The sequence below is a fragment of the Fukomys damarensis genome, unplaced genomic scaffold (assembly GCF_012274545.1).
Source record: "Fukomys damarensis isolate Sample0158 unplaced genomic scaffold, DMR_v1.0_HiC HiC_scaffold_26, whole genome shotgun sequence".
Lineage (NCBI taxonomy): Eukaryota > Metazoa > Chordata > Mammalia > Rodentia > Bathyergidae > Fukomys > Fukomys damarensis.
This window is the reverse complement of record NW_022900938.1, coordinates 28,486,155-28,512,704: the sequence shown is the minus strand read 5'-3', so window position 1 is coordinate 28,512,704 and position 26,550 is coordinate 28,486,155. Positions and strand designations below refer to the sequence as shown.

Below are 26,550 nucleotides of genomic sequence, written 5' to 3'. Positions count from 1 at the left end.
CCTCTATATTAACAAATATAAATATGGAAGAATCGCTGGAGGTACATCCAGACCACCACTGTCCAAAACAAATATAATGCAAAATACAAATCAGAGCTGTACATATGATTTTATATTTTCTAAGTGCCACCCATCACTTTTTTCTAATAGAAAAAAGAAATAAGTGAAATAAATTATAATAATATTTTCTTTAACCCAATACAACCAAAGCCTTATCATTGGAGAGTGAAATTTAAAAAGTATTGAGAAATTTTGCATCAGTTTTTCATACTAAATTTTAGATCTTCCAAATCTCGACTTTCCATATATATGCAGGCACAGAGCTGAATAAACCATGATTTTCCAGTTGCCTTTTCTAAACATATAGCCATTATTTTAACCTTTACTTCAATCTAGAGACTACAGTCCTTTGGTACCTAGTTAAATGTAAGCTCTATTTTCTGTTTGCAGTGCTAGGGATTGAACTCAGAGCCTTCCTTGCACATGCGAGGCCAGTTAGTACTCTACCACAGAGCTACATCCCAGATGTACCATATTTTAAATTCTCAGGGGACACATAATGGCTATTGTCTCCTGTAGTGAGTAACACTGACTCAGACTTCAACCATTAATTGTTCAGCTAGATTATTCTCCCTCTTCAGCAACCCTTGATAGGTATAAATCATATCTGGGCTTCAAAGAAAAAACAAGAGAGCAGTTATATGGAATAATTGACAAGCACTCCTGGCAATCAACAGTCTAATGATCAGGAAAACATTAGGAAAATATAGGTAGGATTTATATTACATTAAGCAGGTGTACCCTGGAATTGTTAAGTCTGGTTCTAAAGCTGACTCTGCTGTCTCCTAGCAGTGAGACTCCAGACCTTACATTTTCTGTGACTCAGTTACTTCATTTGAGAAATGAAAATTAATGTACCTCGCTGACAGAGATGCTGTGATTCCAATTCAATATATTGGATTTTGAGGCTTGGTACTCTGTACCTTTTAAAAATAAATAGCTCTGATGATTCTGCAATAACACAGCTGTGAATCTTTTGCCCCCCCCAAAAAAAAATGATGATATGGTCTATATATGAATTCAAATACTTTCCCTCAAAATTTAATGATACAGTCACTAAGAAATTTATTACAATAGTTTTACAGGTATTATTTATGAAACTGTACTTGTTATGATCTAATGATCTTTTCATGTCTCTAAATCTTTAGGAAGCTATTTGCTTATAATTTTCTGCCAAGTATGGATGTTGAATTTAATAAGCTACATTTTCTTTTTTAAACTTTTATTTTATTTTTTTGGTACCAGGAATTGAACTTAGGACCTTGCACTTGCAAAGCAGGTGGCGGAAACACTGAGCTAAAATCCTTGGCCCAATAAGCTACATTTTCCCACTTTCCTTTTCTAAATACGGACATATCCTTTTACCTTTATTTAGAAACTCTGTTCCTTCAAATACATAAACATAAACTCTAACTTTGCATTGCATCTAACCATTGCTAGAAAATTATGACAATTCTCCACAATGAATACATTTATTATGTATCAGAAATGTGTACTAAGAGAAAAGAAAGAAAGAATTTGTGAAATAACAGGACTGAGTCCAAATTGATTGCTTTTACCATTTTCCCCAATTTGCTAGGTAACAAATCCGGGACTCTGTAAATGCTAAGGAAACACTCTAACACGGCAATACATACCCAGCCCTGTGTAATTCTTAATGACATTTATTTCTGAATGAATAGCCCTTGAAACTTTGTCACCATGTATAAGAATATGTCGCTCTGAAAATGGTAGCAGAGTTGTAAGCTGAGCTCTCAAACACACATCTCTCTCCTTGATACAGCCTCAACAGTCGGAATGGGGAAATCCGGCTCTAGCTGCTGCACAGACATAGGATCCTTTTCCTGTCTCTAAGCTGCTGTCTTGGGATCTGGCAGGGAGTGCAGAATGAGAGCCATGTGGCAAGAGGAGGGATACTTCAAAGTTGGGGTGCAAAAAACTGTGTAGAGGGTCAAAGGACTTAGTGCACATGTCTGGGGACTTCTCTTATTCTGGCCCAGTTCCAGATCTAATTCTGTTTTTCCCCCGAGAACTCTAAATGTTCTCATTTTGTGATGGTGAAGCTTGACTGTGTCAACTTGATTGACCTGTGAACTGCCCAGGGGGTTGGTGGGACACACTTCTGGGAATGTCTGATTAATTAGGAGGTGTGACCTTGGGTATTATACACAGTCCCTGGCCCCTTCTTTTCTGGCACTCTCCTCCTGCTCTGTTTCTTGACCATCAAGAACTGAGTATCTTTGCTTTACCATGTACTTCCACCATGATGTTTCTGTCTTGGAGCCAACTGACCATGGACTGAATCCTCCGGAACCTCCAGCCAAATTAAAGCTCTTCTCCTTTAATTGTGGATATTGGGTATTATGTCTCAGCAGTAGGAAAGCTGCCTAATTCACTCCTACTGCTCTGCCCATTTGTTATAACCTGTGACTTCAGGCAAAGATTTATTTTATAGCTTTTGTCCGGGTGACAAAAGTTTTCTTGCACTTTTTCTAACTGACTTTAATGTCAGCGTGTGATATTTCATTATTTTTCTCTCCTAGTTTCATTCAATTTTCGCCTTTGGACTACGTCTAGTCATTGTAGAGTAGAGCCTGTGACATTTGCTTATCTTTGGGCCATCAAACTGTCATCTATAGCTGAATCTAGTTAGAGATGTGGAATCTAAGCCACAAATTACAAACTGATAGTCCCACAGAGGCTGTAGGTACCTGCCGGTTTTGTTGCAGGTAAGTCATGAATGCCAGATCTGATTTTACAAGCAAAATCGCAAGTATGAGTGATTTGTGTAAGTGTGTGAGTTATTCTAAATTGTAAATAGTGGAAAACAATTAAAAAGTTTTAGACAATATTGTGTAAGTCCAACAAAACATATCAGTGGGCTCAGATGCTCATATCATAGTCAATGTTTTAAAAATTATGGAGTCATCTCATAAAAAGCAGAATCTGTACTCAGAGAAGAGTCTGTAAAATTGCTTGGTTCTGCTTTAGCCAGGTGGCACGGGAACTGGGGTCCATGGAGAGACACCCCACAGCATGTGCCTTGTTAGAGTTTCATCAGCCAGTTGTGGATGCTTTGACCTCTAACTCAGCAGAATGGAGAAATTAGCAACTATAAGTAAAATGGTAAAATCTGGAAAAAAAATTTCAGTCCTGTATCATTGGTATAAACCACAGGTCATACTCCATTATTGCTTGGTTAACTTTTTCTTGGGGTCCCAACTTGATTATAAACTTTCTATTAGTGAGCTGGGGACTTAGCTCAGTGGTTCCACCACCTGCCTCATAAGTGCAAGGTTCCGAGTTCATCCATGTTACAAAACAAAACAAAAAACCTGCTCAACTAGCCCTATTTTGGGCTGGAGATTTAGCTCAATGGTTCTGCTGGCTGCCTCGCTAAATTTGATCCCTAAAACTAAAAAAACACAAACTTTCTGTGAGTGACCTAAAAGCAAATTATTCTCCTTTGATCATCTCAATGAATTGAATGTAATGATACAAAATTTTAAGGATAAATAAAACATGCCCATGTACATAGTAAATTTTAAATTTTCAAGGAAATATAATAGTTAATATATTTTAAAATGTGTTCTGTATGTCTAATGTACACACTGAGGAACATTTCTGCTTCTCAGAGCAGGCCTATTTTTACAGTGGAATTTTCAGGCTCAGTATATTTCATCCCAAACTTAGAAAACAATTTCATCAGTTTTTTCCAATCTGGTATCTAAGCCTTATACCTCAAAATCATATTTTGCTTCTATCTATTATTCTCCAACTTCATTGTAATAACATTAGACCAAGTTTCTGTGAAGACTCTCAACTTATTTTTCTTTTCTTAATTAGTTCATTGTATGCTCCATAGAAGCTAAGTATGAGTGGTTTTTAACAATGTGAAGTGGGCCATTCTTCAGTATCCAAAGCCTTACAGAGAATTCATTTTGCTTGAAAATAAACTTCAAATCCTTGAGATATGCTAAAATACTCCCTTTATGTAGCCCCAGGAACACTTTCCTAATCTTATCCTATTCTATGCTTCTGTGTTACAGCCCAGCTGTATTCTACGACTTCTTATATGTTTTGTTTTCTTTTCCTGGAAGACTCCCCTCCTTTTTAGTCTTCAGCTATTTCCTTACAGAACCACACTAAGTTTCCTGATGATACTCTCTGGAAAAAAAAGGGGCCTTATCATTTATTACAATCTAGTGGAAAATGTAATTTTCTATTTTAAAAGCTAATCTAGAACTTGGAGTCTTCAAGATTTTAATTTTTGTAGAGGTAGAGAACTCTTAAAAGAAAGTGAGCTTTTGAGATTTTGAAACACTGCCACCTTTGGTGATAAGATTCATAACTTGCAAAATAACAGTAGGAGAGGGGCAGGATGAGAAGCTATGGGCTTGTTTCAAGTCTATTTCTGATTTTTCTTTCCAGTGTTATCATCAGAGGTATAATTACAAACCCAAAAGAGCATAGCAATGGGCCACAGACACTCACAGACCTGGCTTTAAGACTAGCATCTTAATAACTCTGAGATCTTAGGCAAATTATTTAATTTCATTTTCATGATTTTTTAAATAAAGACGAGCTATTTTAGAAAGATATGTGGATTTAAAAGGAACTTTAAATATCCTGATACATAGAGTACGTTATCTTATTTTCACCAAACTAGGATAACTTTTCTGTTTCAGCAATTCCTATTTCTCATGATTTTAGAGAAAGTCTCTCCTCCATTGTCTTCCCATGGAGGTTGGGTGGAGTTGACCTAGCCCTTGGCAACATAGCCTAAAAGACCATCACACACCCTTGGCCACTGTCACTGGTTCAGAGTAGACCCTGCGACCTAATCAGAAGCATTTCTAGGACTTTCGATGGAGCTTTTAAAGGAAACATAAAGTTTTCTGAGGTTACTAGGCGGTAGGATATAAGCTTAGTGCTACTGGTGACTATTTCTGCCATCTTGTGGGAGAGCCTGCCCATAAATTATGCCAGCACAAGTGAAAACAGAGCCCAAAATGGAAAAGGACTGTCCTGATTATGTTACTTTAAGTACATTTGATATTAAATGTATATTTAGCCCACCTATGTTTCTCCCTCTTTTCCTCTCTCTTGGTCTCCCCCTTCCTGCCTCCCTCCTTCCTTCTGTTTCTCCTTATCTCTCTCCTTATGTCCCTCTCTCCCTTCCTTTGAAAGTAGTTGCAGTTAAGTTTCAGTCACTTTCATTGGACAGGCCTCTTACCAATACAACAAGTATCCAATAAATATTAACCGTATTTTCTTTACTGACATCATCACCTTGAGATTGTTTTGGAAGTAGAGACTAAGAGGTGCCAAAGAAGAAGCAGCACAAAGAAGAAATAATGGGTGAGGAGGAGAAAGAGTTGGAAGTCATCTACAATGCTTTGGATGTCAGAAAGAGCCTGTGTGACTGGCTGTTCTACAGAACCTGAGATGCCAGGAGAAACAGCAAAGCAGAGACTGTCCATGTGACCATTCATGGACTCATAAGCTTCCAACTAACATCTACCTTCCCAATTTTCTGTTAAATTACATTTGTATAAAAAAACAATTCAAATGTAACAAATAATCCTCCACCCTAACATAACAACTCAGCCTATGGAGCAATGAGAAGCCAGGCATGAACTTGAAGCCCCTCAAGAAGGAATTCTTGAGACAGAAGAGTGCACATCTTCTTAGGATGGATGACAGAAGAAATAGCTGTTTTTAAATTGCCCATGAGACAATCAAGGACAAAGTGCAGTTTTTAAATGAATACATTTCTACATTCCAAATTAATACACATCCATTTTTGCCACAGATCTAAAATATCTCATTCTATTTCCAGTAAACTGCCACATTGTCAAAAAGATATTTCTTCCCGCTGTACTAATGAGTCATCTGAAATTTTAAGAACATGAGAAAGGACAAACGTTTTGTAATAAGGCGGAGGTGAAGAATTTGTATGTGTATAGCCAACATCAACCCAAGCTATGAGAAAAGGAATCTATGAAAAAACCACTGTAAGTACAAAAAAAGGTATGTTCACAAGCTAAAAAGTACCTTGTTATAGAGCTAAAGTAAATAAACAAACAAAAGCAATCCCACTTGGAATAGTGTTCTGAGGAACACTTGATCAGAGCAAATATCATACGGAACATTCTATGAATATAATACTAAAACCATTTTTTTTTTTTTGGTACCAGGGATCGAACTCGGGTCTCTGCATTCGCAGGGCAGGCAGTAGAAACACTGAGCTATATCCCCAGCCCATACTAAAACCATTTTATCTTTTTTCCCCCTAGTTCTTCTCTTTATTCCTTAACTTGGACTTCTACAGGTTTAGAACATCTGATGGTCTAAATCTCCCAGTGTTTCCACGTATCAGGAAATGCTTGTAAGATGGTTACTGCTATTTTGCAGTCATTGCTGTAAGCACCCTTCATGGCTTACACCACTTTAACAATTTTAGTTCTAATATTACATAATTTGTACATCTGAAACTGGGACAAAGAAGATAAAAACATGGGGCATATGTCATCAAAAAAAGACACCATCAACAGTGACATTTTATAAGCTCACTGATATTCTTTGTAAAAGATCATAGACATTTTCAGTGTGCTATTGCTATGTTGTTTCTATGCACATTAATTTCTTTGTGTGTACACCACTGCACTTTAACCTAAAATATGACATAAAGAATGGATTGTGAATGCGTTTTTATCATCCATGCTATTGTTTGAATGTCTCTTGCGAAACTCCTTTTTAAATTTAGTTGTTATTATTACAGTGTAAGAGGTGGTGACTATAAGAGGATTGCGCTATGAGGGCTTCACTTTCATGGGTGAGATTAATGCCCTTATTCAAGGTGGTTTCTGGCCCCTCTTGCTCTTTTGTACCTCTCTGACTTTTACCACACAATGATCACAAAAAGTCTTGCCTTGTGCCAGTCCCTCAGTCTCGGATCTTTCAGCCTTTAGAACTGAGAGCCAATACATGTTTGTTCACTATAAATTCCCTGATCTCAGATACTGTGTTACAGTTACACAAAATATTAAAATAGCCACTTTGTTTTATGTATTCTATACATTAAGAGAGAAACTAGATGCCTTATATATTGATACAAATGACACATTAATTATTGTGTTTTAGTTCAACCATAAGGAAGTCATTGGTTTAACTGATGTTTGCATATAACAACTTAGTTTGGACCACAAGTCCATGCTATGGATGTCAGAAATGATGGAAAATCGTGTTCTAAGTAGAAGTTCCCTAACTGGTATTTGCACTAATAGACCCTGTAGCTGTACTGGAATATTATGTGCATATATTGTATTATTTCAATGAGGATTGCTTTACCATACTCATCACTAAAGTAAAATTAGTCATCAAATGTTAAAAGAAATATTAATTTTAAAAAGTAGAGATTTTTGTTAAGCAACTTCAATCTTAACCATAGAAAATTTATTGAGAATTAATTATGATTCCTCATTACTAAAATAATCCAATTATAAAAGAAAATTTTAGAATTAAAAAAAAAGTATACAGGTAACATAGAATGTTTTCAAACACAAAAAGGTAAACGAAGAAAATTTGTCCTAAAGTACATCATATTAGTGCTTAGTGCTTCTGCCTTGAAAAGTCTCATCTGCATTGCTGTTAAATTACTTACATTGAGGATTTGCTTAATGTCAGCTTGATGAGAAAGCAAAAGTTGTACTTTACCTTGGGGAAAACTTCTTCCTGATAACAATATTTTTTGTGTTAGTTTGTTCTACTTGCACATTGTGATCTATACCAAAATGTCAGAATTCTTTTCCTTCCTCACAAATGTTCATTTGAAGATAAGGACTGATGATGTTTCAGGGAAGTTTGAATACAAGTTTAACAAAATTTATCTGGCTGACTCTCAGTTTTATGAAACAATGCATTTTTTAAAGTTTGCATATTTTTTCTTTCCATCTTACTATACATCCTTTGTCACATATAATTCATTATAAACTAATCATGGACTACATTTTTGAGGAACTCTCCCTGAAGAGAATACCTTTTATCAGTCTGAAAGCTCTTTCATTTACAGAAAAGATTGATCGGATGGTCCGGTTTCCACATGAAGACTTACTATCCTTGTCAACATGCATTAGTTTGGCTTTTCTCAAAGCATTTCACAAATAAGGATACAGAATCAGAACTGGGGTGCTAGGTTTCATCCCTGTCTGATGAAAGGGTTGACTCTGGGCGGATCTCATAATTTTAGATAGAGACTACTACTAGGGAGTGGGGGGTGGAGGTCTGAGCAAAATGCCTGTTGAGGATGGAGCCCACTAACCATCATGAGTGGCCCCCGAAGGGACTGGATATCTCTACTGGCTATGAATTAAGTAACGTACTCTACAGTGAAAATGAATTTATGTGTTGAGCATGTAAGAGACTTTACTTCAATAGCAAAATAATTTTCAATCATTTAAAAAATATTAATTTTTGCATTACTTGGAATTGAAGCCAGAGACCTTTCCCTAAGTTCCAACCACAGTCCATTTAAAAATATTTTTAAAAAACTTGAGACAGGCTCTCACTAAGTTATTAAGCTTCTCATGCTGGACCTTATGAGCCTCCTGTCTCAACTTCCTAGAGTGATGGGATTACAGGCACGCACCATCCTGCCCTGTTAATAAGTTAAAATATTTACATAATGGAATTATCTGCATTTTTACATTCATTATACAAATAAAATCCTTCCAGTTTGCTTAATTTGAAATTTGGCTTTTCAGTTTTCATATTAAGTATTTTTCAAAGAATTGATTTAATGACAAAACACAAATTTTCTCCTAATTTAAATGACAGTTATGAGATAATCTCTTTAAGCAACTAAGTTTCACAGTAGTACCAAAAGGCAGTTAAATAAAAGAGAATGAAATTCACGGAAAATAACTCTTTGTCTCTTCCTTTAGTACTGTGGATTGGGCAAACTAATTTTCATATAAGGAAATGTGTTACATTCAAACTGTACCCTAAAAAGTGAAAAAACAAGCAAACAGATAAACATAGCACTAATAGTCATTTTTTATGAGGCTTTTGCTTCTGAAATTATAGTAGTCAATCAGAAGTAATTTACTTATTTCCCAATTTAAAAATTGCCAAAAATTTTGCATGCCTTTGGCAGGAACAAACTACATAAAGATGGGCTATCCAAAACATTTCCTAAAAGTTTTAGGGAGATTTGAGGCCCATGTCTGACTAAAACTTTTCTTTGCTTAGTTAGTTATAACATTTTATTTCTACTCTTCAACCAAGAGTTCTCAAATGCATTGTGTCTTGTGAAAAATATAATAAAACATTCAAAATTAACTGAAGTCATAAATTTAAATTAATATCAATACAACAAACTCATTTAACTTTTCCTGTGTTTTCTGATGATTTGGTGGAATAATGGAGATAATACAAATTGAATACCTAATAAAAAATATTTATTTCAAGCACAAATATAGAAAATGCATGTAGTCAAATAATACTTGTTGGCCCTTCAGTGCATTATGTTTTTGTTAATTCTTACCAGCATCAATACATTTCTACCAAAAGATCAAACATCAGTATATTTCTATCCAAAGATTAAATACTTTGTAAACTTACACATTTTTTTCTATGTGGAAAATGTTTCCTTGGGAAATTAATTGATTTATTATGTATGACATTACAAAGAAATTGGAAATCCTTATAGTATCTATTTTTGTTTCATAAAAAGTTAATATTAATATTTTTGAGGTCAGCAGTACATGATAACTTCAAGATTTCCAAGTGCAAAAAGCACATAAGATTATACAATGAATATAATCTCTGGAGAGATTTCTTAGTTCATTAATTTAGCTGCATACATTTAACATTTATTTTATTTATTTTTCTTTTTATTGAGTTTATTGGTACATTTTAGGTACACAGTACGGTTACATTCATTATTGGGATCTTGTACCTTTACATGACAGGTCTTGGTTCTCATTTTTTCCCCTTGTCCCTGCCCTCCCTTCATGCCCTTTTTCCCTCCCCACTTAAAAACAGTTTATTTCCATTTTTTCATTTTCTCATATTTTTTTCTTTTCTCTTGTTCCCTTTCCTCTACCCTTCCCACTTTCCCTATACCTTTAGCCCTTTTCTTCCTGTTTCACATTGTTAATTATCTCATTAGGATCTTGTGTACTATTAGTTTCACACTGTTAATTATCTCATTAGGATTTTGTGTACTATTATAGTTTTTCACACCAGAGAAACTATTCAGTATTTACACGTGTGACTTATTTATTTCACTTAGGAGTATATCCTCAAAATGATGATATTTTGGAAAGCTCCATATGATATAATCCATTTACTTCTCATGCATATGCATAAAACTCCCCAAAGTATTTCTTATTTCATAAACAGAGGAATATCTTAAGACTTTAGGCTAACTCAGAGAGTGATGGTGCTATAACAACTCAGTACATGTAATAGGGAATTAGCAGCAAATTATGCAAAGTAAAAAACACTCACTTTTTTATTGATATAATATGGGTCCAGGTCCTCCAGGGGCTCTGACACCATCCCTGGAGGAATGTCTCCATAAATAAATGGGAGGTTCTTTCCAGCTTCCAAGTCACTGTTTGCCTTGGGGCCATTTTCATCATCATCTTTTTTGTCTGGTTTAGGGTTCTTAGCCTTTTCTTCTGCAATGCGTCTTTCAATAGCCGCAAGAGATTCTCTGGTGAAGAAGTTGAAGCTGTCAGGTCCTGGTGGTACAAGCACTGTTTGCTCCATCTTGTCATCCTGCACATTTTAATTACCATTTACTCTGCTTATGAAATTCCTAAAAGAAAATGCAGATACATTAGGGGAGAATTAAGATATGCTAATATTCATAATTGCTTGTCATGAAATATGTTTCTTCCTTACATTGAAATGCAATCTCTAAATAAAAATTCATAACAAATGTGTTTTGTGTGTGAACCCCGTGTTTAATAGTGTGTGTGCTTTATTTATAGAGGAACTGTGTCATGAGTTTAAAAACTAGTTCAGATACAGCCTAATCATTAGGCTAGTTACCACCCTGTCCGTCGTGGGCTGTTCACTCTGAAACTCGCCCAGAAGGTGGAAGCACGTGCCCGAGGATAAATCAGTCAGCAAGGAGGGAAAGGAGTTGCGTGTGAGATGACATAAAGTCAAAACCTCTAGGTCTGATGAGTGATCCCTTACCCACCTGGTCAGAGCAGTTTGTTGCCGTCAGCCTTACGAATCAATCACATGGTCACTGCAGTCCTAACTGGGCCTCGTTCTATTCTGTTTTGAGATTATTGAAACTATGACCTGCCCACGTCACTAACCACAGAAGGCTCAGTTTACCTGCAAATGTGTTGACAGGTACAGTAGTCGAAGACTGGACAAACACTATTCATATGACTGAGAGAATATGTAGACTGGAACACAATTGATAGACTGGGCCAAGGATAGGAGAAGATGATTATTCATACAGAAGACAAAACGATTCTCAAAGATTCAAAAGAAGATCATGCCTAAACTAAGTAGAAACTGCAATATTTTTCTTCACTAAAGCAATAATGATATTCTTGCTGATTCTGTAGTTCTTTAGTGCAAAACATATTGTGAAGATCTGACATAAAACCCTCAACAACATAGAGCAGAGTAAGACTTGATCTGATGCCAGAGGCCAACCCCAGATGCATTGTTTTAAGGTATATTTAATATAAACTCAAATTTCACAGATATTACTGTGCCAAAACTTCCCATAGCCAAGTCATGTTTGCACACAAATTTTCTTTGCATACTGTATTAACTCATCAAAGTCAGCAAGCTATGCACAGCTCATTAAAGCCTTGGTGTATATGAACTGCAAAAGTAAAATTTTATACATAATTATTTTGTGAGGAGTCCTACAGGGATCTCAAATTTTACCAAAGATGGTTCCTTTTGCTATGAGTTTTATGATCATATTTTCCAATAGGTGACCAGTAAGAATTGAGGACCAAAGTCTAAATAGGTGCCCTCAGTTTATTAAGTGAACTTTTCAGAGGTTCTTATAATGCACTTAAAGTTGGATTTGGGTTTCTATTGCCTTTAAAGCAATAGAAGAGGTGTACTGTATCTCTAAAAATTCTAGTTCCACAACAAGGCATCAGAAAGATATTAAGACTTGTTTATTGGAAATAAGAGTTTAGTGATAACAAATTTGGCTCATTTGCTCATAAAGAAGTAGTCTGACAGATAAATGTATGTTTTTTTATTTTTAAAACTAAGTAGTTTCTAGATATATATGCAAATGATAAATATTCAAAACTTTTATAAGAAAAAGCAGTATAATATCTCCCTCTATCTTATTTCTCATTCTCAGGGGCAACAACTATTATTTGTTTCTTGTATATTCTTTCATATATGTAATATGGGTCTGCTAACACATTACACATTCTATTTAAAAAATATATTTGAACAGTAATTTACTACATAAATGTTTTGCATCTTATACTTTTCACTGCAAAAAATATATACTACAATTAATTCCATTTCAGGTTTTTATAGGTTTGACTCATTCCTTTAATTGGCTATATAGTTTTCATTGCATGTGTGTGTTATTATTTATTGAACCAATTCCCTAGCTATGGGTATTCAGGCTGTTGCCATTATTTTGTTATTATAAATAAAGTTGTAATTAATATATTTTCCCTACATACTTTAACATATGTGCAGATATATTTATAGAACTAATTTATAGAGGTATTTTTTGCCTCTTGTCTTAGTTACTCTTCATCACCGGAACAGAATATTCAACATCCACAACTTAAAAGAGGAGAGGTTTATTTTGGCTAATGGATTTTAGAAGTTGCAATCCATAGTTGGCTGGCTCCAAGGCGGGAAGGGCATGGTAGAAGGGTATGGCTAAGGGAATCTGCTCACATTATGGTGGCCAGAAAGCAGAGAGTCACAGGAGCTGGGAAGGGAGACGTGCTTTTCCATGTCACACCCCAGTAACCTCTCTTCCTACTGTGCCCTTCCTCCTAATGGTACCTTCAGCTGTGAATTCATCAGTGGAATCATCCTCTGATTCATACAGCACCCTCATGACCCAGTCACCTTCCACACACATAAAAATTCAGGAGAACACTGTGTAGCTCCATAAGTTATAAACATTTAATTTTATATACAATACCACATCACTCTTTATGGGGTAGTTCTCCAGACAGCAGCACAACACACTGCCAGTTTATCTACATCCCACTGATACATTGTGTTTTTATGTTTTCAATATTCAGAATGTGATAGGAATAAATACAATTATATTTAATTTAGTTTTGCATTTGTCTATGAGAAAAATAGAGCACATTTTTCATGTATTTATATTTTTAATTCCTTTTCTGTGATTAACTACTTAAAGAATGCCGGAATTTTCACTTTATTTTTCTTCTAACCCTAGAAAATGTTTTTAGGTGTGATTCAACCATTTGATTTTTTTGATACATGACCTTTTTAAGAGACTAAATCATATTTTTGACTTTGTGATATTCTGTGCTACATCTTAAAAAATTCAGTTAAAAATTTTATGTGGTTTTTTATCCCTTCTTTGGCTTCTAGATTTTGTGGCATGTTTGGGAAAACTTCTAGTGGGTCTGCAGTGGAAGGTGGGAGGAGACATGACACACGCATGCACAGGTATATTTATATAGATCAGTCATGTTTTATTATTGCAATTTTGGCATTTTAGTAGATTAATTTTATAAAGTTAAATCTTTAATCTATATATTTCAAATGTTTTTATATGGCATAAAGTAGAGATCCCCTGCACCTTCCCCCTTTTTAGGCTACTTAATTATCCTAACATTAATTAAGGAATACCCTTTTTCTCCTAATACACATGTTAATTTATAGCATTTTAGAAGTATAATTTTGTATATACTTATATAAATTTCAAAGTCAGGAACAATCTTAACAAAGTTATCTTGGAAGTATTTTAATTAAATATAATAAAAGTTAAACTGTTGTTTAACAATTTTCTGAAAATACAATCTACTAAAATTAATATGTGAATTACTTGCATGATACAACAAGTATGAAAGATATTTAGTTACAATTATTTATATATTGTATTGCCTAGATGGTTCAGTTAAAATACCTAGAAAATTTCTAAACACAGTAAAAGAATGAAAGTATCTGGATTCAAATCAACAGTCCTCTCTTCCCCACTGCTTTCAACATTGTCCTGGAATTCCTAACTAATGCATAAGATAAAACACTAATAAAGGTGGACAGATCAAGAAGGAAAAAATGAAATTGCCTTTGTTTACAGATAACAAGTCTTTCTGTCCTGAAAACCTGGAAGGAATGGTAAACGGAATGCCAAGAATGAATAAGTGAATATGCAAGGGTTACAAGGAGCAAGTTAATATATAAAAGCCAGTTGCTTTCCTAGGCATCATCAATGAACAAGAGGCTTCAAAATGAAAAACCTGATGCTATCTATATTAGCACACCCCAAAATGAAATACTTTGATATAAATCTAATCAAATATATACAAGATCTATATGAGGAAAACTACAAATCTCTGAAAAAAGTAAATTAAATGAAGAGAAATTCCATATTCAGGGGTAGGAAGACTCAACACTATGAAGATATTAGTTCTTCCTAATTTAATGTATAAATTCAATGCAGCTTTACAGACATTGAGATTCTAAAGCTTATACAAGTCAGTAAAGATCCAGAATGCCCAACACAGTATTGAAGATGTACAGTCAAAAGATTGACACTAACCCAGGTGTAGGAATTACTGTAAAAGTAAAGCAATCAAAGCAATGTGGTATTGGCAAATATAATATACATCTATTTATATCTCCATGGAATAAAACAGAGAACCCAGAAATAGTTCCACATAAATATACCCAACTGATTTTTGGCAAAGAAGAAAGACAATAAAATAGAAAAAAAAATACAGTCATTTCAGCACATATTGTCAGAATAACTGGACATCTACCTGCAAGAAAGAAAGAGAGAGAGACAGAGAGAGAGAGAGAGAGAGAGAGAGAGAGAGAGAGAAAATCTAAACACAGACTTTCTACCCTTCACAGATATTAACTCAAAATGGATGTAAAATGCAGAACTCTGAAATTCCAGGAAGATAACATAAAAGAAAATCTAGATGACCTTTGGATTTGATGATACCTTTTTAGACATTGTACCAAAGGCAAATAAGCAAGCAAACAAATAAAAACCAGAAAATACATATTTTTTTCTGATACTGGGGTTTGTACCTAGGACTTTTGCACTGAGCTAAATCCTGAGTTCTATTTTTTTTTTTTTTTTTTGAGACAGAGACTCACAAAGGCATTAAATTGTACAGGCTGGGATAGATCTTGGGATTCTGGGATTCTCTCGCATCAGGTTTAGAGAGTGCTGGAATTATAAGCATGTGCCAACAAACCAGGCTAGAGAATTTCTCAAATAAATAAGTGAAGAATATGTTTTTAAATTGTTAAGATAAAGTTTTGTTTCAAATTTTTCTTTAGTATGAGAGCTATTTAAAAGAGCATATTTAAAGTTTCCAAACATCCCCATCTAACTCATTTTTGTTTAGTTTTATTGCATTACAATCTGATAATGTAGTTTGTATCATTTTTATTTCTCGGAATTGGTTATGGTATCCTTTTTATCTTAATTTTTCATTAAATAAAAATGACAATAATTGACAACAATTAAATAACAACAGTGCATTGTACATTTCAAACAGGTAGAAGAAGAGATTTTGGAAGTTTTCACCATAAAGAAATACATTTGATAAAGTAAATTTTCTTAACATAATTTAAATATTATGCAGTGTTTATATGTATGAAATATAACATGGTATCCTTTTAACTTATACAATGTTTATGATTTTATGTAAACAAGGAACTTTGTGATTTCAAAATAAAGGATACTGCATGAGCTCTGCAAATACATACATAATACATACATAAAGCTTGTCTGATTTAAAAATATGAAATTTATTGTCATGATGAAATTTGTATTTTATTTAGGCCAACTTTATCTGTACATAATTCTATTCCACATTATTATGAGTTGAGAAAAGTGAATTAAAGTCTTTATAATGTTTTTATTTATTCTTGTAGTTTCTGAGCTTTTTGTCCTGTGAATTTTCATTCTATGTTATTTGATGGGTAGATGATGTTTATAACAAGTTTTTTAGAGGCTACTTAACCTTGCACAGTCACATGTCACTGAATGACAGGGATATGTTTTGAAAGATGAATCATTAGATGATTTCTTCTCTGCACAAACAATGCAGTGCACTTGCACACTTCTGGACGGCAGGAGCCAGTTACACAATATTAGTGCATCAAGAGACACAGTAAACTAGAGATGTATGAGGCTGCTACCAACATAACTTTTTACTTGCTTTTTCATTTTGAGTTACCTTTTTTCTTGTTGAGTTTATCGGTACAGTTTAGGTATACAGTGCCGTTACATTCATCATTGGGCTCTTGACAGGTGAGTTACTTTTTTATAGATAGGAGTATACTCTAAAATAATGCTAAAAAGCAAAGCATAGTAAATATATAAATCAATAACAGTTTGCTATCATGGTCAAGGATAATGTGCTGTACATAATTTTAAGTATTAGACTTTTACACAACTGCTGGCACAGGAGGTTTGTGGTTGTGTCATTGCTACAAACACCCAAGTGGTGCACTGTTCCACAAGTTCAGGTTGGCTGCAATGTCACTGTGACAGGAATTTTTCAGATCCACATAATGGCATCACCATAAAAAATGCAAGCTGTCATAAATGTACTCTGTCATTGACCAAAATTTTGTAATGTGGTACCACACTGTACTTCCTTATATAGCCCTTGCTGGATTTATTTCCCTCTAAAGACAACTTGGTAGCATATAATTACTTCTATTTTCATCTTTCCTGCATTTATTGAGCATGCCTTTGTCTATTTGGTTTCATTTTAAAAATTTTGATGTTTTTGCATTTTCTTTACTATACAGATACACTTAGGATTTTTGTATATAGGTGTAGTTTAATAAATATGTGTGATAACTGGGGTCAGTTACTGTCTTTCAAAATGAGTTAGGGTTCATCGTCCAATAGTCACTGTGTGCATAGAACAGAAACAGTTACCTAAAGCCTCCTATGCTCCAGAAGTAGTCCACCTGAGAACACTCTTTCAAGAAAACTTCCTTGAGCATTAGCTGTCAGTACCAATTAAAGAAATATTCAAGGAGATAGAAGACAAGTATCACTCACAATATCATCAATCCAAATGTATTAAATATAATTACAAATTAGTTCTGATACTGGAAATATATCTGAGCAATTTAACCTGTCTCATAATGATATAGTTCAGAGTTTAGGAAAAGTATTTCTTTAGTTTTAAGTAGACTTTATACTGAAATACTATGTAATTATAAATCAAATATGATATTAATTATAAGAATAAACCAATTTAAAAATTATGACCTATTCTATGTTGTTGGTTGCTTATCAAATTTCTAAAAAGCTGTCAAACATCAATAGATATAGTATTTTTTCAGTAACATTATGTAAAAATTTCTGAATTATAATAGGAATCTCTATTTTGTTTTGCTTTGTTTTGTGTTGGTACTGGGGATCGAACTTTGGACCTTGCACTTGCAAGGCAGGTGGTGGAACTACTGAGCTAAATCCCTGGCCCTATTTTGTTAAAAAATAATCTTTTTTAACATAATCTTTAAAACAGAAAGTTTTGCCTTTTTAACCTAAAAATTTATAACTGGATACTTAAAAATAGCCATTTAAAATATAATTCATTAGCGATAGGGGAATAACCTCACAGAATTTTTGGCTTTAGTTTTTCTTAGAGCTGTCATTTATCTTTGAACATAAAGAGCAGCCTTTGCTTCTTTACAAAGAGATAGGATAACAAAACTTGCCGGGTGAGAAAAATTTCAAAGAGAAAGACTTATTTTTGAGATGAAAAGTGATATGAATTTAGAGAAAATTAAGCAAAAAGGAGAACTAAATAACCATAGCTAGGAAGAAAAAAGAAACCCCAGGAAGTGTATGTAAACAAACATCAAATCTGAATGAATAAATTTAAAAATAGTTTGAGAATACCATATGGGACAATAAAAATGTGGAGAAAGAGTGAGTTTTTGGAAGACCGGCAAAACCACTTGAAAACAGATGCCAGTTAGAGAAGTAATAGCAAAGGACACAACAAAAAATTACAAAAGAAAATGAAATGAAAGTGAAAGATCATGGGGGAAAAGGAGGTCGCAAAAATGAAGTAGAAATGGTGAAGAGAAAGAAATAGTAAAATAACAATAATATACCAATGTTAATTAGTCTGGGCGAAAGAAAAAGGGGGAAATTTATAAGAATGTACCAGCAATGAAAGAAAGAACTATAAGTTATATTTTGGTGGTATATAACTGATAGAGAACGGAGGGGTCACACCAGTAGTAATAAAATTACCTTTTAGTGATATTGTACATCTTGGGGGCTTTATAAGGTCACAAAGTGAACACTGATGATATCTTGTATCATTTGCTCAGCTGCTGTTCTAGAGTCTCTAATCATGTCTTTCATTGTGTTCACCATCTCTGCAGTTATCTGGGAATCATTTTAAAGACTTTCTCAATAGATTTCTTATAATAAATGCTCTATTATTAGATGAACAGTTTGCTTCTGGACATTGTACATGTCTGCTCTCTGTAGAGGATTATGCATGTATTAGGCATTAACACTGAATAAGCATTTATCACAGCCAAAAGGTTTCCTAGTTAAGATGGCTAGCGTCAGCACATCGTCTGGTTTTGGATATCTTAGTAGCACAGATGGAGAGGTTTATTTAATCCATGAAGTCCTCATAGTCCAGACTTTTTTGGCCATCTGAGTTTGCCCACCCAAATAGAATATCTACAATAGATTGGAATGAAGCCTTTAATTTTCACTGTGGTACCTCACACAAAAAGACTTTAAGATGAAGTCAATCTCCTAAATGTTTTGTACTTGAAGAAACTTACCTTTTTATAAGCCTCTAAATTCATAACATCTTCCTTTAGAAACCCCACTGTCCATATCTACTTAGCTGTATGAGGATAAGGCTGCTTAATGTTGGACTTTGCTTAGTGGGCCACTGGACTTTTTACATAAAACTTCACTCTGCAAACCTCTGTGAGGCAGAAGATAATGTTTTCTAAGTTATCTATCTTAGTCCTTCTTTTTAATGTTTTCCTTGTTCTAGACTGGGGTGAAGGAGCTGGATGCCATCTAACTGACCCTCATACATACAATTTTGATACCATTATAGATTTAGTGGAGAGATAGCACGCTGAGGTAACTTCTCATAGGCTTTCTTGCTCAACCAAAACTTTAAGTTCTGTGATAGGTAACCTTGATTATGGACTTGGTTGGCTTCAGAGATAGGAGATTAGGAAGGCACATTGATGGGTGTTTCTGCATGAGTCTTGGTGGCGTGGCCTCAAGCCTGTATCTGGTCCCTAGGTCCTTCTTCTGGCTTTTTGCTGGGTTTGATTCCCAGCTACTATGAAATGAGCATCTTTCTTTCATATTTGTGATTTGCCACCAGCTGATAATAAACTAGGTACCAGCTGATTGAGAACGGAAACTTCAACATCGTGAGCTAAAGAAATCTTCTTGTTTATGTCAGGTTTAGTTTTACCCCAGCAATACAAAGGTGACTAATATGAAGACCATGTTATTTTTAAAACTTAAAATTCATTTCCCTGTTCTCTTCTGCCCCACCACACCTCCACCTTAGCGAGACAGTCTCTTATTTTTTCCTTCTAATTTTAACTATTATTATTATGATCAATCAGAATAATTACTATTATTCTTGGCTTGTCTGTCTTGTCTATTTTTGAAAGTCCTTTTAAGGGAAAATTTATTAACCAACTTATAAATGAGCTATAAAGAGATTTATATTTTCTCAGGTTACATACATCTTTTGTATTATTTTTTTACAGTGAAAATTATGCATAGTCTTTAATTTCTTGATATTTTATGTATGAGGATTTAGAAGGCAGGCATTGCCGGACATGGGGGCACATGCCTGTAATGCCGGAACATGGGAAGCTGAGGCAGGAGGATTGCTGTGAGTTCAAAGCCAGCAAGGACCACATGGGGAGTTCATGGCCAGCCTTAATCACATTGCAAGATCTTGTCTCAACAAAGACAAAAAACAACAACAACAACAACATAAAAGAAGTCAGACATTTAGGAAGAAAAATCAATTTGCTTCAACTTCTGAACTTCTGAAAGGTTAAATAAATTATTTTAAGAGTCTAGGACAAAAATAAGTAAATCATAAAATTAAGAAATACCAAACAATGAAAACAAAAATTAGAGATCATTCTAATCCATCCCTCTCATTTCGTAGAAAACAAAGCTAAGGAAAAACAAAACTGACATTTCTTTGTTTAGAATTTCCAGGCTTCCAACTTCCAAATTAGTATGTAACAGGTCCAAGGTTACATAGTTTACAAATGGTAAACTGAAATCAGAACTTTTCCCTGTAACTCTCAAACCAATGACTAACAGTTCTTGACAGCTATAAAGTCTAATTTTAAGTATAAATATCAGTATGCAAGTATAACAAGTAAACAAATTATACTGGTATGCACTTAATAAAATTTTATTCTTTGGAGCATTTTGGTCAAAATGGAGGCTGTCTTCAAAAATCTTGCAAAATGAAAAATATAAAAAACTGCAATAAAATGACGTCTATAATATTCACATTTAGAATTATATTATGCCCTTTGGAACCTGATCAACTATATTGCTATAGCCTATTTACACTTTACTGCCATACCTTTATATGCTGTGCTAAACCCAGTTATATCTAATTATCAACTGACTAGAATACTTTATGTAATTCATCTGCCTGATTCCAATCTCTTTAATGACAAAGTTGTAATATAATTATGTAACACCTATGTATTTTGACCATTTTATTCTGTATAATTTTATATAAGGGGGATCATATCTGCAATTCTGTCTGTAAAGCGATTTCATAGTTTTGCTGAGAAGAAACAAAAAAGACTTCCTAAAATGTCTGCCAAGTCCTTCTGAAGTCCTAGGGCATTCTGGAGACATCAGCCATCTGGGTAAGATACTTCACAAGGGAGTATTTCTGTTGTTTTTGTAGTGTTCTTGCCACCTACTTTATAAAAGAATTTTACTGCCAAAAACTAAAAATAGATAAAATGTTATTATTATAGTTGTGATTTGACATAAGTATTTTTTATCACCCAAGAAAGAAATTGCTCTATACATACATAGAATTTCTCAAACATAGAAAATATTGCTTTGTGGATGTCTTTCCTAGAAATAATTTGGCTGGGTATACTCATGATAAAAATATTTATTCCATTTAATAAAGCTTATTTCAGATATAATTATAAGGAACTAAAAAAAACATTTATTCTTGTGTTTAAAATCTTTAAATTAAAAAAAAGTACTCCTAAATTTTCATGCCTTGCAGATTATATATAAAATATGTCTAGCATATATCTACATCTACATATATATATTTCATTCAAGATAATCTAATGCTGTAAGAAGTTCAATACTCATTCAATCCATTAGTTTGTTTGTCTTGGTACTGGGGATCAAACTCGGGACCTTGTGTTTATGAGACAGGCAGCAAAACCACTGAGCTAAATCTCTGGTCCAATGCATTAGTGATTCTGTTGAAGTAATATCAAGATCACTATGTAAATTGACTATATCGCTTATTACTGTGTTGAATATATATATATGATCTATATTTACCTCAGATGCTGCTGAAAAGTTAATACATCATATGAGAAAATAGTACATTTAAAATAACACATATAGAGTTTCAATTTGTAATTAATAAAATTACCCATTTATTGAGCATATTTTGCCTCACTATATAATTATTAAATAAAGTGCTTGGAAAACTAACCTTCTAATCAGACCAGTTTGGCAATATAATTATATAGACTACAAAATAACTATATAGACTCATTTAAATCAGCTCCCATAATTTGTTTGATCATAGATATATTATTGCAAGCCAAAGGGTTGTATTTTTGCCCTAAAGAAAAGTCCCAAGCAGGTTATAAAATCTCAGAAAGGAGAGCTAAGCTGTTGTTAGATCCTAGACAGGGAAGATTCTCAGTTTGTCAAAGACTCCTATACACTATGAACACAGAAGCAGCAACTTTCAGACCGAAGGGGCTGAGAAATGGACTCCTCAGTGGTACTCATTTGTGGGAGATGCCCAATCATTTGTTCCCTATAAGGACAATTGTACACCCCACCAACTGTCATGTGACCTGCAGGCCTTCTCAGTAGGTGGCATTCCTGACATGTGTCTCCTTGGGCAGTTTAACAGGGACTCACTTCGGCCAGTGGACTGTGAGATGAACTATCATCCATCAAGCAGAAGCTTTCAGTTCAGCTTCTTGATATTTTTCCCTTTGCCCAGAGAATATATAGTATGAAACAGGATTTTCTCATTCAGTTTTGGATCCTGGAATAGCACGGCACATGGGACACAAGACACAGCCACCAGATTCAGCCAGTAGCCACTAATTTGTTTGTAAATCTGCAATTTCAGGGATGTTTCACACAATGATCTTATTGATCTATAAATGTAAGTCAGACTGCTAAACCGATTGAACAAATAAAGAACATTTATATTCCTTAAACACAAATATTGGCTGATATCAAATCTTGTATAATTTATCAGGCACTATTCATACTTCTGTATAAAAACAAATTATCTTTTTTCAGTTTACACACCAGAGCAACTATTCAGTATTTACACATGTGTGTCTTATTTATTTCACTTAAGAGTATGGCCTCAATATGCTAAAAGTGTAAATAAGATCCTAACGGTATAATTGACAAAGTGAAATGGGAAGAAAAGGGCTAAAGATGTAGGGGAAGTGGGAAGGGTAGGGGAAAGGAAATAAGGGAAAAGAGAAAATACGAGAAAACAAAAAATGGAAACAAAGTTTTTGTAAATAGGGAAGGGTGGAGGGGGTGAAGGGAGGGCAGGGACAAGGGGAAAAATGAGAACAAGACCTGTCATGTAAAGGTACAAGATCCTAGTGATGAATGTAACTATACTGTATACCTCAAATGTACCAATAAACTCAATGAGAAAAAAATTATCATCAGGATAATGTTTTCCGTACAAAGAAGACAGGCGTTAAGAGTAGGACCGTTGTAGGTACAATATGAAATTGAGAATGCCTTCTGACCATCACGCTCAGAACAATTTAAAGGAATTTCTTTAGACAACTGACTAAGTTACATGAACAATGCAATCATGATTTCAATTATAAACAAATTATTTAAATTATGCACTTTTAGCAAAGGAGTCTTCCACGTTAGGAAATAAGTAATCTTGCTCTGGTGTGTAAACGGTCTGGTCAGAGATTCGGGAGCATGTAGAGTAGAAATCGAATTGCTCGTGATTGACTCTGTGGTTGAAGATTTGAGATTAAAAAGTGTGAAGTGACAGGCCTGAAAAGCCTACTGTGGGCCTCCTGGGCCTGTCTGCGTGGGCATACTGGGAAGACGGGCAGAACAGGCTAAAGCCAGGTTGCAGACGGTAGGTTCTGAACAAGTGAAATTACTTGGAGAGGAGAAAGCCTGGTGGCCGGTCCGCTTTCCTTTTTCCTTTCTGTAGAAATGGGAAGAGTCCATTTAATTTTATTTGAAAACCACTGTTTAAAAAGCAACTTAATATAAACGCTACAGTGATACAGACAGAACGAATGCCATTATTCTCGCTGCTCTCTTGGGCAGCGCAGGCTGTTTCTGCCAACAGTGCTGCTAAAGGTGGGAATCATGAAGCCAGAAGTAGCAGGTGGGAAAATACTGCTAGAGTCAGCATTTGTCTCTTTACTGCTGTGAGAAAATAATGGGGAAAACTCTGATCAATACTTGCTCTAATTCCCTTGGAAGGAGAAAGAAGCCAAATTAGCATTTTAACACAAAATGTCAGGGGAAAATAGTTATATTCTCACTTAGCAAATACCTGCATTGATAACCATTTCCCCAGAAATAATACAGTATTTTCAAGCTGTATAAAAATATTTTCCAGGATTCATGGCACGATTAAACTGTGTTCCAGAGGGACATAGTACCCTGCTGCGGATGCTTACTGAATATCTAGGCATGAGTGCTCTTAAGAGCTCAGCTGTTTTAAATTTTAAAATGACTTTTACCTTTAACTCTTGTGAATGCTGCCTGGTTAGGTCTGGATGTGAAGTGATTGGAGAGGAGTCCTTGCACTCCTGCAGCCAGAGGGGGTTTCAATTATGTGACACAGGACATGGCCCAGGGCGTGGAATTCAGCTCAAGGGAAATTCTCTTTAGCATAGTTGCAATTTGAAGTTGCTCTTCCTGCTATAAGAAAAGTGTGTGGAACCACCTCATCACAAAGCAAAACCGGCAAGGGTATAATTGATGGGTAAGAAACAGCACAGAACCCAGAGGCAGCTGGGTGGAAGTAGGAGAGAAGAACTCCATGCGAAGAAGAGGCTGGAGTGGAGACTGTGCCAAATCACCCTGGGGAATGATTATGCGCAGTGAGACATTTCACTTGTCACTTTCTCTGTTGACAAAAGGAGCCTTCTTGAGCTATGAGAGATTGAGACTAGAAGTGACAGAGTTGTAACAATTCACCTGATAGAAGGTCTGCCTGCATAAAAGCTGGAAATTTAATAATTCTAGGCAAAGAAACAATACTACCGGTGATTATTGCTACAAACTCTCATTCAAAGCAGAGTCATTTGGAAAGCTGAGAGAACTTAAAGAAAACATGTTTTAAAATGAAAGGAAGATAATTTTCTCATTCAAAATTCATATAGTATCTTCTCTCTATGTTACCTATCATTTATAATACAGAGCACACTTTATTTATTTTATAAAATTATACTTAAGCTAGCCTCTAGTCTTTATTGTGAGCTAGTCACTACTTTTGTGATACACTGGCCTAGGTTAAAGAGTCCTTTCAGGGACTGTGATAGTTTAATCTTGTTTAAGTGCCCATCAGCTGATGATTATTACAGACTTGTACAGGGTGGACACTGCCAGGAGCCCAGTATATCTGTCATCCAGATGAGGAACTGAACTAAAACTATTCCTGTCTGGGTATACAACACATGGCGTAGGCAATCAATCTTGTTCACTGAACACATTGTTACTGCATATATACCATGTACCAAGCCCTGAGCAGGGCTTTGAAGACTATGGTGTTGGCAAGAAGAAAAGAATAATATTGAACAGACACATGGCGGTGGGTACAACAATTCCTAATTTGAAACTATACTACAAAGCCACTGTGACAAAAACAGCATGCACTGGCAAAGAAACAGACCTGAGGATTGGTGGAATAGATTGGAAGATACAGAAACAACTCCAGATGTTCTCAGCTACCTCATCTTTGACAAAGGAGCTGACCATCCTCACTGGAGGAAAGATTGCATCTTTAATAAATAGTGTTGGGAAAACTGGATCTCAACCTGCCAAAGATTAAAACTAGACCCTTATCTTTCACCATGCACTAAACTAAAATCCAAGTGGACTAAAGATCTAAATATTAAAAAACAGACACTAAACTTGCTGAAAGATAAGTTAGGCAGAACTCTTAAAGACATTGGCATAGGAAAAGACTTTATGAACAAATCCTCAGTAGCATGGGAACTAGTAGAAAGAATCAACAACTGGGATCTCATCTTATTAAAAAGATTCTGCACTGCAAAAGAAACCATCAGCAGAACTAAGAGACAACCTACAATGTGGGAAAAATTTTTTACCAGCTACTCAGACAAAGGACTGTTATCTAGAATATATAAAGAACTCAAAAAAATCAGACACCCCCAATTATAAAGACTTGATTCAAAAATGGGCACCTGAAGTGAACAGACATTTCTCAGACAAAGAAGTAAAAGCATCAAGTAAATATATGAAAGAATGTTCCACATCAGTGGTCATTCGAGAGATGCAGATGAGAACAACACTGAGATTCCACCTCACCCCACAAAGAATGGCTGCTATCGAGAATTCAACCAAGCAGGCAGCGGAACCACTGAGCCAAAGGAAACAAATATGAGAAAATGAAAATAAAATGTTTGTAAATGGGGAGGGGAGGAGGGGGTGAAGGGAGGGCAGGGACAAGGGGAAAAAATGAGAACTAAGACCTGTCATGTAAAGGTACAAGATCCCAATAATGAATGTAACTGTACTGTATACCTAAAATGTACCAATAAACTCAATGAGGAGAAAAACAGATATCAACTGATAACAAATGTTGGTCAGTTTGTGGGGAGAAAGAAACCCTTCTCCATTGTTGGTAGGAATGCAGACTGGTGCAACCACTGTGGAAATCAATATGGAGATACCTCAAAGAGCTGGGATTAGAGGTTCCATTTGACCAAGCCATCCCTCTCCTGAGTATCTTTCCAAAGAATTAAAAG

The 26,550-nt window shown here is 34.9% G+C and overlaps 1 protein-coding gene across 8 annotated transcripts in view; it reads right to left on the bottom strand.

Moving 5' to 3' along the window:
• The window catches only part of LOC104850109 (sodium channel protein type 1 subunit alpha), a 150,405-nt gene that overhangs the window by 70,561 nt on the left and 53,294 nt on the right, over positions 1-26,550 (bottom strand). For all 8 annotated transcript variants that reach the window (XM_010606896.3, XM_010606895.1, XM_010606901.1 and 5 more), the window contains exon 2: positions 10,576-10,888. In XM_010606896.3, coding sequence (XP_010605198.1) covers positions 10,576-10,839 — 264 coding nt within the window. In that variant the 5' untranslated portion in view covers positions 10,840-10,888. The remainder of the gene's footprint in view (positions 1-10,575; positions 10,889-26,550) is intronic.